The sequence below is a fragment of the Panthera leo genome, chromosome C2 (genome assembly GCF_018350215.1).
Source record: "Panthera leo isolate Ple1 chromosome C2, P.leo_Ple1_pat1.1, whole genome shotgun sequence".
NCBI classification, from domain to species: Eukaryota; Metazoa; Chordata; class Mammalia; order Carnivora; family Felidae; genus Panthera; species Panthera leo.
Genome location: NC_056687.1, coordinates 25467538 through 25481950, shown reverse-complemented (window position 1 = coordinate 25481950; position 14413 = coordinate 25467538). Strand labels below are relative to the sequence as shown.

Below are 14413 nucleotides of genomic sequence, written 5' to 3'. Positions count from 1 at the left end.
ACAAACAAACCAAGAAGGCTATAAAGGGCATATTTAGGACAGTAGACAAAAATGAACACATATTATAGATTAGATAGTGGTATTGCATTAATGTTAAATGTCCATGACTTTCTGTGATTATGTAGGAAAATATCCGTGTTCTTAGTAAACATACAGAGTAAAGGGGCACAGTGTCTAATCCACTATAAAGAGATTCAGAAAATAAATATTTCTCCAGATTGGAGAGAATGAAAGAATATTTCTCCAGATTGGAGAGAAAGATAAGAAAGTTTTCATAGCGTAAAATGTAAGCAATTGACGAATCTCAGTGAAGGTACATAAGAGTTCTCTGTGCTAGTATTTGCAATTTTTGTTTGTGTTTGAAATTATAGCACTATAAAAAGTTTAGAAAATAAATATGCTGAATGTCTCCTGGGCAAGAATCAGACTCTGGACCTTTTCTGCACAGGAACAGCAGGACAATAAAATTTTTATTGCACATTTATGTAATTCACAGTACGCAAAAGTATTGCATCATCTTACTTTTGTCCTGATAATCACTCTAGGGGGTGGGCATCCTTAAGAACCCCCTGTGGGTGAGGATACCTAAACAGAGATACCAAGTCACATGAAGTCAGTCGCGTAAGTAGGATCAAAATTCTATCCTCTGGTTTAAAGTCAACCTTCCTTTTAAGGCACAGTAAAGTTGGTCCATACTCTCCAAATCTCTGTTTTAAGGTTGGAAAAGAAGACAAATCAGTGACAGAGAAAAAGAACAGGCATAAGGAAGCTTAATGACATCCAGGAACACTGTGGCTGATGGATGGGAATAGGAGTGTGGACTGTGGTAGACAGAGAAGAGCTCTGTCCAATTAAACCATTTAACCACCTGCAGATTAAAACGCCTGGACCAGGTTTACACTTTTTGGGAAAGAAGAAATACTACAACTGAATGGGTAAGGAGAGCAAAATGCAAGGGTGGTGAGGATGAGTTTGAATTCATCACAATTCTATTACAGTTTACACTTGTTTGCTTGTGTTCCAATTGAAGCTGTGTGAAAAGACATTTTATGTCCTATATAACTAAACATGTGTTTATAGTAGACCAAACTGCTTTTCTATTTCGTTTGAATATTTGTGGTTTAAAAAGCTATGATATTGGTATCATTGACCTACAACAAGTACATCTGTAAGGCAGATAAATGAAAGATGCCACTAATATTACTGTAAGCCTGGTTGACATTTAGAAAGCATATGTTCTGCAAGAACATCAAACGGACTAATTTACCAAATCCAAGGTTAATGTGGGAGGTTGCTAACTTAATAAGACCCATCTTTGTGCAATAGAAAACAATGAATCTGTAGGTAAAGATACCTTTCGCTTGTAAATTGGGATATAGGTTACCCACCTGTTGCATCTGAAGGTATAGGTTATGTACAGGTAAAAGTTAAAGTCATGTTTAGCAGGGGATGGGAAAATATTGACTGCTATGGACATTTTTTTGTGGTGTGGCTGAAAAAAGATTAAAATATTATTATCAAGAGGCAGCAGAGTCACGAAGGTGCAGTTTAGCTATGGGACAGGCTGTAGTTTACTCATCTAGATACAGGGTGTGATGCATAGAATAGAGAGCTTGGATGTAGATGGGCAGTAACTTGGGTAGTCCTTTTGGAGCCCAGGTGATTAGTCCAGCTCTGGCTATGGGTCCTTATTTCAGATTCCTCGGGTTCTGAGTTCAAGTTTGCCCTCATGCTGGTCCAATGGGATCAATCCTTTAATACTCTACTCCCCGTCCCCGTCTCCCAAACAACGATCATAACCTTCTGCATCTGACAATTTGTCTCCATCCATCAAAGAACTTTCACTATCTGGGTTGGTAGGGAGTTAGTCTTTTGATCTGATTATAGCTATATCTTACATTCCTGAGCACACATGCTTCATTTCTCAGAGATTCTGGACACTGGCCACAGAGGCTTATTCTAATCCTCACAACTCAGGCCATTCTCTGGAGGTTCCTTTTACTCAATTAAGGACAGTAAATTACCTTAGGATCAGGGCTTATGAATCTTCTGTGAGGAAGCTACCTTTTACTTGGGCCTAATTCAGAAGTGTCAGAATGAGACTACCTAAGAAGGTGCCTTCTTTCAGGCAGAAGCAGAGAATTAACACGTTCTTGGGCCCAAGAATAGTTCTTTTCTCCTCCTTTTCTCCCCGTCCCTCCACTCTCTCTGTTTTTTCCCTGTGGCACTGCTTTGGGAATGGCTGCTTCTAGAAGGAGAAGACAGATCCTAGAATTCAACATGTATTTTGTCATACTACATAACAAAAAAAGAGTTAGATATGGTTGATATTGTTTCTAAGATTCAGTTATGGGTAGCATCAAACTAGATGTGACTTGAGAAGGAAATATTTTTATTCTAAGTCACAACAAAGTCCTTACGCATGAATTTCTAGAACACAGTTTATTAGTCACTTAAGGGCTATTTGAACGTGCTTTTTTTTTTTGATACTGACAATTTCTGACGCTATTGGCCTGATTGAACGATAACCAGCACAATTTATGCATTAAATACGAATTTCATGCCTTTAAAAGTGCTTACCTTGTGTAGGTATGAATTTCAATTTTCATGTATGTAGGAAACATAATGCTTGATGCAAGTATCTAATGAAGAATTGATTTTTAATTTAGCGTTCTCTATGTTTATATATGATTTTAATGGGAAAAATGGTACTATATAATGTCAGAATGGCAGGAACATTTCCCCGAGGGGATGATTTTGTAAGGCTGCAGGAAATGGCATGCAGAGTGTCTGCTGTGGTCATCTCATCTGGGAGAAGCCACTGTGATGTCACACTCACCCATACACACAGTGGGCGGCCGACACCAGCCAGTCGTCGCTGACGAGAGATGCACCACAGAGCAGTTGGCCGTTGTAATAAAGGGCGACGACCCAGGGCCAGGCTCCTTCTTTGGCATTATTTCCTCCAACAATCTTTGGGCTGACTCGTGGAGTCACTAGTTTTTTCCCACATGCTATTAAAATAAATGAAGAAATAAAATAAATGAAGACATAAAATAAGTGAATTAAAATAAATCTATTTTATTTTGGTGGATTTCCTTTGCTTACGAAAATTTAGTGGATCACTACAAAATAGTGATATACCAACTCCATTCGGAATTTTAAACGGAAGGCATGAAGGAAGAAAACGTGACAAAATACTTACGTTTTTGGTTACATTGTAACTGAATCAGTGAATCCTGTAAACACTGTTTACTGTAATAGAAGAACAATTATATTTCAGAAAGTGTGCACCTAACATTTTAAAACAAAGTATAGTGTATCTATTTTAATCTTATTATCTTATTTTTTTAGTAGAATTAACCTTCAGATGTAAGTAGGTTATATGAAATGTGGGGACGCTGACATGCACAGCAGGAAAATCCTCAGTTTAAAGTCAAATAGAACGGAGTTTGAGCCCTTAACTCTCTACCACTTACATTTAGTGATTTTGGATAAGTTGTTTAGTGTCCCTGGGATTCAGTTTTGTCATCCATAAAATGGGAGCAATAGTAGTTACTTTGTTGGAGTTTTGTGAGAAGTTAAATAAACTGGAGTTATTGTGCCATATACACAATGAACATTCAATAAATGATAGTTATCGTTAGTTTGCTTGAACCAACCTTGGATATCATCATTCTATAATACAGAACATATCTCAGTATTGCTAATCAGGCAACTATAAATGCCTTGCATTGTGTGTGAGGCTGTGTACCTCATTCAGAAAATTCACTGATTGATGAATCACAGGCCCTGCTTTCAAGGGAGATAAACATATAAACAGCAAAATATAAGACAAAGTATAGGCATAAATAATTTAAAAACTCACTACCTGTTTAAATACTTGGATACCAACTTTTTTCAAAGCCAAGAATTCTATATTAAACAAAAATTTAAACAAAGGAAGAGTTAAAAAATGTGTTATACTTATTGACCACTAGAGATCAGTATAATACAAGGAATTAAAGTACTTTCCCACACTGTTTCCTGATTCTGCCAGGGCAGATACTGGTCACATTGAAACAAGCACATACACACATATATAACTTTAATAATTTCTATTTATATATTTAGCTACATATGTTGTGCATATTACTTAGGTGTTTGAAATTTCAGGTAAAAACAAAACAAAAACACAAAGCAAGACCCAAGATTCGTATGCGATCACAAGTACAATCAAAGCAATTCAGTGTTTCTGGAACATACATGATAAGGCTTATTTGAAACCACGTGCATTCATACTGTCCAATCGACATATCACTTAGAATATAAGTTAACTTCAATTGAAATAAAAGAAAATATACTTACATTTTATTAATAAGCAATGTGGATGTGATGTGGGAAACCAAGGCAGAAGGAAATGGTAGATAAAATAAATTTCCTTATAACCTGCAGCCTATTGACAAATGCTTGAGGCAGGGGAGGACAATATTTCTCCAGGAACTCCGTAATGTCTTAATGTTAATGCTTTGCTAGAGACTGACAATAGCTAGGCCTCCATATAAAAGTCCTTCTGGAAACTCCTTATTGCCTTTACTTCCCCTAGCTCCAAAGTATATAATCAGTCACCCTTCACAATCCTGGGGAAGCTCTTCCTGCCCATGGGTCCTGTCCCCATCCTTTTATAAAATTACTGTTTTGCCCCAAAGACGTCTTAAGAATTTTTTCTTGGTTGTGGGCTCCGAACCACACCCCCTCCCCAAATCCACAACCACATCACATGCATGTATATCTATCTAAATATGGGTATATCAATATATAGTCATAATGAACTCCCCTTCTATTATATACTCATCGTTGGGAGAAAAGCAGTTTCTAGAATGCTTTCCAGCATACTTTCAAGTTCATCCAAACTCTTTCTATATCTATAGTACTCATCAGTGAAAATCCATATTCAAAATGGTTCAGCATTCTTAGATATTAAAGATGCCTAATACTCTGTGGTATGGACAAAACTGATGAAATTCTTTTTAGCAAGCATAGAAAAGCTTAATAAACTTTTAAAACAAAAAGTAACTATTAAATTAACCAGAAAATGGACCTGAACTTTGCCCCTCATTCTCCATGCATTTCAGCCAGTCAAACTTTTCATGCATAAACACACACATGCAGTTTCTCAGTGTAGAGGAATAAATTCCTTAGTCTCTGGTCAGAATGAGCAGTGACTCCACACTTTGCCCAGGTATATTTAGAGAGATTGGAGGGAAACAGAATTATTGTCCCGGCCTTTGGTCCTGGAATCAGAGCTAGGTCAGCCCTCTGGACAGGAAGAAAGACAAGAGCAGGATCCTATGTCTTTCTCTCAGCCCCATTAGTTGAGGGGCTATTGCGATATAAATGGATGGGTTTATATCTATTATATTGACAAAGTAAACGTTTCTCTCCCATATACGGCCATCAGCATGGTCTTTTTTTCTCATTGATTGGCTATGGTTTCTCTTTCTTTCTCCTTTCTAGAACTGCTATTTATTTATTTCTTTTTAGTTTTTTTTCTTTTTTTATTATTTGAGAGAGAGAGAGAAAGAGAAAGAGAAAGAGAGAACAGGAAGGGGCAGAGAGAGGAAGACAGAGGATCTAAAGCTGGCTCTGTTCTGTCAGCACAGAGCCCAACCTGGGACTTGAACCCACAAACCACAAAATCATGACCTGAGCCAAAGTCAGAGGCTCAACAAACTGAGCCACCCAAGCGCCCCTTCCAGAATTGTTATTTAAAGTGAGCTGTTGCCTTTGGCAATTTAGAAGATTGCAAGGTAGAGTGGAAAATAGAGGAATGTGGGGTTGCCTATGGATTTGTGAGCATATCCAGGTCATGCTTTAGTTTCCTCGGCCTTAGAGTAGAGTAATACTAAGCATATATATGATAACATAAGCATACGTACAATAACATAGCATATGCACAATAACATAAGCACACATACAATAACATAAGCATACATACAATAGGGACATCAATGATACTGTCATTTTGTTGATAAGCATGGAATAACAGACTTCTGCTCTGAAACATGCACATAATTGAGATGAATTTTTAAAAATATTTTTTCCTTTGTTCTTTTTCTTATCCTTAAAGTCTATAAGATATAAACAAAAGAACTTTTCGGTGTACAAACTGCTTTTGATCTACAATGCTAATGTAAATTTAAACATGCTTATAGAAGGAAATCTAGAAATCTGCTTTCTCATTTGAAAATGCTTTGCTTCACCCCTTATGAGACTAATAATATCAGTCAAGGCCCAGCAAACATTCATATAAAACATTCAATTGCAAAGTCCTTGGTACTGAAAATACTCCTTTATCAATTTGTTTTACTGGTTGAGCTCACAGACATAACGTTTCATGAATAGCTGAATAATTACATAATTTCATTTTTTACCATTAAGTATGTTATACAAAAAAACCTGCAAGCTAATGTACCAGCAATGACATCTTAAATCTTTGTCTGTAGTTATGGCTTTTTTTTTTTTTTTTTTTTTTTTTTTTTAATTTTTTTTTTCAACGTTTTTTATTTATTTTTGGGACAGAGAGAGACAGAGCATGAACGGGGGAGGGGCAGAGAGAGAGGGAGACACAGAATCGGAAACAGGCTCCAGGCTCCGAGCCATCAGCCCAGAGCCTGACGCGGGGCTCGAACTCACAGACCGCGAGATCGTGACCTGGCTGAAGTCGGACGCTTAACCGACTGCGCCACCCAGGCGCCCCAGTTATGGCTTTTTGAAGTTACTCTCTTCCTACCTGCAGCTGGTCTTTAATGGAACTTTAAAATTCAAAAGCCAGGGCGCCTGGGTGGCGCAGTCGGTTAAGCGTCCGACTTCAGCCAGGTCACGATCTCGCGGTCCGTGAGTTCGAGCCCCGCGTCAGGCTCTGGGCTGATGGCTCGGAGCCTGGAGCCTGTTTCCGATTCTGTGTCTCCCTCTCTCTCTGCCCCTCCCCCGTTCATGCTCTGTCTCTCTCTGTCCCAAAAATAAATAAAAAACGTTGAAAAAAAAAATTAAAATTCAAAAGCCAATCTCAACCAAAAAAAATATCATGAATGCCCAAACAGGAGAAATGACATAATTTAAGATAAAATAGACGTTTGAATACAGGAAGGAGGTTGCTTTTTAAACAGTAGTAAAAATTATAAAAATGAACCTAATTTAAAACTTTTTTTAATGTTTATTTTTGAGAGAGAAAGAGAGAGAGACAGAGAAAAAGAGAGAGAGAGAGAATGAGCAGGGAAGGGGCAGAGAGAGAGACAGACAGACAGAATCCAAGTGGGATTCAGGCTCCAAGCTGAGAGCATAGAGCCTGACAGGGGGCTCAAACCCACAGACTGCGAGATCATGACCTGAGCTGAAGTCGGATGCTTAAGCTACTGAGCCATCCAGGAGCCCAAAAATAACCTAATTTTAAGGAGCATAAGACAATATGCAGACACAACTAGAAGTCTAGACTCCTTCCCTCAATATTCATGTTCTATTTGCTAAATACCATGACTTTCGCCCCTCTCTTCTCTTGATAACTAATTTGTGTCACCCTTTTTAGTCTGACTAACATTGGACCAATTTATCCCAACTCTCAGAATTTTTTTGGGGGGGATTTACTTGTTAATGAATTTGAAGGTAAAGATAGAAAGGGTATAGAAGTAAACTTATTGAATCTCTATGTGCTGCACAATTTTATATGCAATATCTCATTTGACTGCCTTACCATATACATGAGGGTTAGATAATGTTATCAAGTAGGATCAGTTAGGTAGTATTTGAGATTACCTGAATAATAAAAAAAATAAATAACTTTTAAGATTATATGGCTAGTATGTGGTGGCATTAAAATCTGATTAGTTTTAAAATCTATCTTCTTTCCAGTCCATGTACAAATTAGTCCAAGAACAGATTTTGGGACCCACCTTGGTGTTAGTATTAAGCTGCCATTAGGGGCTGTGTTTAATTTTACAAATGGTCCACTTCCAGTAGAGAAGATTGGCATCGATGAGTTTCCACTCCTAGGGAAAAACACATAGAGACAAAACAAAAACACAAAGAACCAAAACCTTAATTTATAGTTATTTATTGCTGTGGACATTGAAAGAAATGATGGGATTCCATACAAAAAAAAGATGAACATTTTAATATAACCCTTCAAAAGTTTTGGTGTCTAAAAGATGGAACAAATCAGAATCATCCATAATAACATAAAACGTAATTTAAGTTTTTGTGTAATCCCTCTAGTTCTTGTTTTCATGCTCATATATTATTTAACAAAGTTAAAATTCAGTGCATGCATCACTTGAGTATCTGATTTTTTCATTTGACTCTTCTATGTTCAATAAATTCCATAATGATCAATTTTAATAACCACCTCATAGAATTGCTGCACCATAATTTATTAAACTTTTTTCCTGTTGAGTGTAATCCATCTTTTAAAAAATGCATGTTGCCTGAGAACAACCTAGAAAAAGAATGTCTTCAGTGTTTACTTTTCCAAATGTTGCTTTGTTCTCGGTATCTCATTCAATTTAAAGTCTAACAAGCCCTAATTTAAAGCCAGAAGCTACGTGACTGCTCTAAAAAGGGAGTCTGTGGCCTGGCCCTCTAACTCTAAACTCATGGGCCAGCGTGAGATGGAGAAAGACACATTCTGCATGTAACAAAGACATTAAATTTCTAGTCTTTCTTATCCCTGAAAACATGTTATATCCACGCTTTCCACTGTGAAACTTAACTGAAGATTTCTCTCAATCATCCTGACCCTCTTCCGTAGGCTTAGCTGGAAACATTTAGCTTCTTACTTCCTAATCTTTTTTTCCTGCCTTTTATTTATTCCAGATTTTAATCCTCATATAAAAATACGCTTTTTGATTGGAAACACCCTGATTCCTGCTAACTTCTGCCGGTTGGCAAGGAGAGGATGCAGTTCTTATCTTTTGGAATAACATGAAGTTTCCACCAACTGCATCTTCAAAAGAAGGTCCAATGTCTTGCCTAGACAGTCCCCAACACTGGCCCTTTTCTGTCTGTGTGTAGGGAATTTCCAAGGGAACACCCATGACTGTGTGATCAATAAGAAGAAAAGAGGTTGAGAGTGTTTCCTGTCTCTTTCAGATGGGACAGCATCTTAAAAAAAACTGAAAGTGTTTGTTTCATACCTTTCATCCACTGAACAGAGAACTGGAACAATGGAGCCTGTATTTAATGTCCCAGAATTCAGCATGTTGCACTTTAACTTTATAAACAGATAAAAGTAACTCTAGCACACAAATCAATGACTATTCATTTAATAATACCCGAAATGAATTTGCCAAAGGGAGAATAAGTGCTGTTACTGTTATTATTAAAGATTAAGATATTCCCTCTAGAGAAGCAGAAGCATCATCTTATTTAAGTATTTATGTAAAGTGTATTTGTTATAGTTCAGAAAAACCGAATAGGCATAAGGACTTCACAACAGGCAGGGGTGTAGAGGTCAGAAATGCTCTGCTCAGGAAGGACAATAATGCAGGAACATTATATTTAAGGACTCCCATATTTAGGGAAGACAGAGTGTGCATCAAAACAGATCTTAGAGGACTTTGAATTTACCATTGTTGCAGCTTTTGGTAGAATTCATCACACCAGTCTTGGCTTTTCAGACTATCAAGGAATACCTATCCAATTTGAAGAGGCTCTCATTGAGTTGACTTTGCTTGAGGCTTCAGAAACATCCTTAGTATTGGTTGATTGTGCTCATCTTTGCTGCAAGGGTGGGTCTTAGTTACTCTCTGTTCTCTCTTTTAGACTCTCTCTTTTATTGTTTTTGGTCATATTGCCAGTGTCCTTATTCTGCTGAATTCCTACATGTGTTGGACATTCTTCTAGGTAGTTTTATATGTTCCCGACTCTCCATGACCAAGGATTTCCAAAGTATGTTCTCCAGACAAGCAGCAGAGAATATATTAGAAATGCAAATTGCCTAGCTCCACTCCAGACCTACCGACACAGAAACTCTGGAAGTAGGGTCCAGCCATCTATGTGTTAACATACCCTTCAGGTGATTTTGACACTTGGAAGTCAGGGACCCCCTGTCAAAGCCAAATATAATATCTATTTTTACTTGTTCAGGGGGTCTGCTTTTTAGCTTCTGAAATGATTTCTCGTTATTTGATAGGCAATTCATTTTAAGGCACTGATAAAGTTAATTTGTATTTCAGGACCCACAAAATGGAGCCCACTGCAGTGGCCCAGTCCACTTCACAAATCTAAACCTGTCAGCCCACACTGAGGAATGGCCTCATTGTCAAGAAACCCTAATATACACCAATCACAATCTTCCAACTCAGCTTCTGCTGGCTTACTTTACCCTAAAATAAGACCTGCTAGGGTTAACAGGAAATCCTGATCTCCTAGCCAGGCATGCCCTGTTGCCTCTTCTAACAGTCCATAAAACTCTCTCTCCCCCAGATCACTCAGGAAGTCTGCTCTACTGCTTGTGAGACACTGCACTCCCCCAATCAGTGGATCGTTTTCCCTTCAGTAAAGGACATCAAACTCAATACTAAATTGTTTTAGTTTTGCCATTTGTCCATATTCATAAATATGTGGGGGAACATCCTCAAGGGTAATTCATTAAAAATACATCTCAGAGACGTGGGTTTAACACTTTTCCATTTTTTCTACCTGTTTTTCTTCCATCCCTTAACTATCTCTCTCTCTCTTTTTTTTAATTAAGTAAGCTGTACAAGCCACTCACGACCCTGAGAGCAAGAGTTGCATGTAATCTTAACGACTGAGCTAGCCAGGTGCCCCGACTAGCTCTTTTAATACAGACCCCGAGAAGATGCATTAGTATCTCTGGAACTTCAAAACAAAATTTGGACATAATTCTTTTCCTTTTTTTTCCCTTTTTTTTTAAAATTCGGACATAATTAAAGTGAAAAAGTATTGAGGTGTTATTTATAAATCAGTTTTTTTTTTTAAATCTAGTGTCTATTTATTACACATTTACAACTGGCATTAAACTGTGATGGGATTGGCAGGTAAATTTTTAAGCCTATTCTAGGAGAAAAAAAGACTAGAGGCAAAGCTTTAAAGAATATCTGGTGAATGCCAATTCTTCTACTCTTGGAGTCTCAAATGCAGTCCCACAGTGATGTTTTCACTATCTGGCAGAGGAAAAAATAAAGATTATGCGTGCATATTGAAAATAAAAAAACAGACACACAGTTTATATTCTGAGATCGTCTTCTCTATATTTTCACTCTCAAAGTTACATGAGGAAACAGACTGCAATTAATACTACAGATATATTGTTTGGAATACAGAATACAGAATAGAATATATTAAATGCTATATAGAGTATATATAGATATATAGTATATAAATGCTATGTATAGTAAATGTAGTCTATGTAGTATATAGAATATATTAAAAGCTATAATATAAAATAATTAAAATGCTCTTTTGGAAAAAAATTATAAAGTATTCACATAATTAATTTTTTGTCGCTCATACTGATGTCAGCAGCCTGGAAGTGCTATATAGAGACTATCCGTTCATACAAACATTTCCAGGTGTTAGTGCTGGATGTTAGAATTTGGAATTTAATTTGAGAGTGGCTACTCGTGTTTCAAATCCTGCCAAATTCAACTCAACCTTTTCCGGACTGAACACAATTTATTCCAGCTTGTATTCACAGCACACAGAAGATAAACCGCAGAGAAAGTTTACAACAAACTATTTATTATTTTAAGAAATGATGGAGATAATAAAAATATATTAATAATGTTCTTGGCAAAATAACAGGCTAGCAACCTTTTATTATCACATTTATTTTCGAAAAGCAAAATCTCATAACAACGAAAAATTGAATTGTTGAGAGAGAATAAATTATATTAAGTTCTGCAGTTAAAGCATGTCACTGAGTCTCTCCCTGCCTCGGTTTCCTTTTCTTGCAACAAAACGAGCTTTTAATTTTTAGAGACGAATTCTGGCAAGGTTATGACTGGGGTTTGCATTTTTTAAATCCTGAAAATTTTAGCTCTGCAGATTTAGATAACTCTACCCACACATTTGCACAGCTGTCTGAAATCTGTACAAATTTGGTATCACATAGAAACATGCCCATATAGCATTACCTTGTTGACATGCTAATGCCTCCTGACTACCTATTTCTAAACCTTTATTACCATTTTTATAGGTTATGCATCCTGAAAGGGCTCCCCTGGCTTCAGGAAAACCTTATTCTATGTGAGAAAAGAAGCATACAAATGCAACCCACCATCATTATTTTTTAAGGTCATATATGGAGTATAAAAATATACTCGGAGATGAATTCTAGGGAGAAAAGGAAGGATATCCTGGGGCGTCTCGTACAGTATTAAATCTTCTATGTCTCTTCTCAGGCCTGCTTGGGTTTCCTCTCTTTTGTCTTGCTCCTCAGACTGTATTTGCTGTGATAAGAATTCCTCCCTGAAGCAGAAGCTTAGGTAGGAATGTTTGAAGCTTTTGGACACACTAAAGCTAGAAAGAATAATAACAAATGTTGCAAATACTGCAGCCAGGCACTGTAGCTCACTTCACACCCCAAAAGGTTTAAGTAATGAATGGAGCCAGGTGGGATTAGTTTGAAAAGGGTTTTAGAGAAGGATGGACCTTCTTTTTTTCAGATTGGAGGGAAAGAAGGGGATTGATTTGGCAGGACAGAAGGTGAGGAGAGCACTTTAATAGGCAGGGGAAGGGCGAATGAAAGGAGTTTGAGGCAAAGGATGGCAAAGCATCCTACTAGAAAAGTCAGGACATACAGGCGGTTAGGTAAATAGCATGGCTGAACTGGACACACTTCAACTGCAATTGCTTATTTCTTATCATGTTTATAGTAACACATGTAGGCACTTCCCTAGAACTATGGTAGCTCTTAGCAAACAGGTAACCTGAATTATTTTTAGATTTTCTGACCTCGACTCCTAACATTTTGTGGTATGCAGAAGGAAAAAAAAAATGCCACTAGAAAAAATTATCTTCACCTAATCAATTTCCTCCTCTGTGCAAGCTGCTGTATTAAGAACAAGAGAGAAATTGATGGGTCAGCCTGGTAGCTGTTCTACATTATCCTACAAATGTAATGGTATTAGAAAGGAAACAAGTTCCCGGCATTTTATACATCAAATGCGGCTGAGAGAAATAATACTTAGAGGTGATTGTCAGAGACAGGATCCTCATGGTTAACATCTTGGAGAATGTGGTCTTACCCCTTTGTAGTAAATCCTTGACTCATTCCTAACTTTATTTTCTTAGCTGCCATTGGAGTTTGTTTATTTTTCAGGAAGAAGAGTATGACATTCACCTCTACATTTACTATGAAGTTTTCTCTGTGCACATGTGTTTTCAATGCATTACTACCTTATAAGGACATGCATGCAAACTTTCCTTTAGAATTTAATGCCAGGAGAAATGTGTCTTCTCTATGGAACTGGTAGTGTTTATCTTATCTCATAATTAAAGAGATGCCCTTATTGATGTTTTCCTTTTTTTTTTTTTTTTTTTTTTTTTTTTGCGTAGGTTTCCAGGAATCTCAGACACAAATATTAGTAATTATGTTGATCCTGTATGTTTTATAGATTTGCCTCCTTATTTCTTCAGACCTTATTTTCATTTACTATTCTATTAATGTTACTATATGTACTCTGTTACAAATCACCTCAGATTCTTTTGAAAAGGTAAGGGTATAAAGAAAAAAAGAGAATGGAAGGCAATAAAGGAGAAAAGAAGGAAGGGAATAGGAAAGTGAGAAAGGAAGCAAAAAATAAGGAAGAATGAAAATAAGGACAGGAGGGAGAAGGAAAAAATATTTCTATTTTTTAAATTTTTTAAATGTTTATTTATTTTTGAGAGAGAGAGAGAGAATGAGCGAGGGAGGGGCAGAGAGAGAGGGAGACACAGATCTGAAGCAGACTCCAGGCTCTGAGCTGTCAGTACATAGCCTGACGTGGGGCTGAAACCCACGAACTATATCATGACCTGAGCCAAAGTTGGATGCTTAACTGACTGAGCCACCCAAGTGTCCATCTCATCCATTTTTTAAGTTTATTTATTTATTTTTGAGAGAGAGAGACAGACAGAGAGACAGAGAGGGCAAGTGGGGGAGGGGCAGAGAGAGATGGAGAGAATCCTGCTCTGTTGTCCGTGATAAGAAGTTTGTAGGTAGAAAGGAAATAATTACATACTAACTTTTACTAATCTTTAATTGTAGTATTTCCTTCTTATATAAATGTAAGTGACTAATTGCAACACTGATAGCAACACCTATAATTTTGTCACCAAAACGAACATTGCAGTTGCTGCATACACCTAAAAATATCATTTATGCTAATTTTTTATCTTACAATAATCATTAGAACCACCAACATATCTTATTGAA

The 14413-nt window shown here is 37.0% G+C and overlaps 1 protein-coding gene across 1 annotated transcript in view; it reads right to left on the bottom strand.

Annotated features, from left to right (window-relative positions):
- TMPRSS15 (transmembrane serine protease 15) overlaps window positions 1-14413 on the bottom strand; it is a 120661-nt gene that overhangs the window by 16346 nt on the left and 89902 nt on the right. The window contains exons 19-21 of the mRNA XM_042955987.1: window positions 7929-8024; window positions 3206-3255; window positions 2840-3014 (exon numbers count right to left, since the gene is read on the bottom strand). Coding sequence (XP_042811921.1) covers window positions 2840-3014; window positions 3206-3255; window positions 7929-8024 — 321 coding nt within the window. The remainder of the gene's footprint in view (window positions 1-2839; window positions 3015-3205; window positions 3256-7928; window positions 8025-14413) is intronic.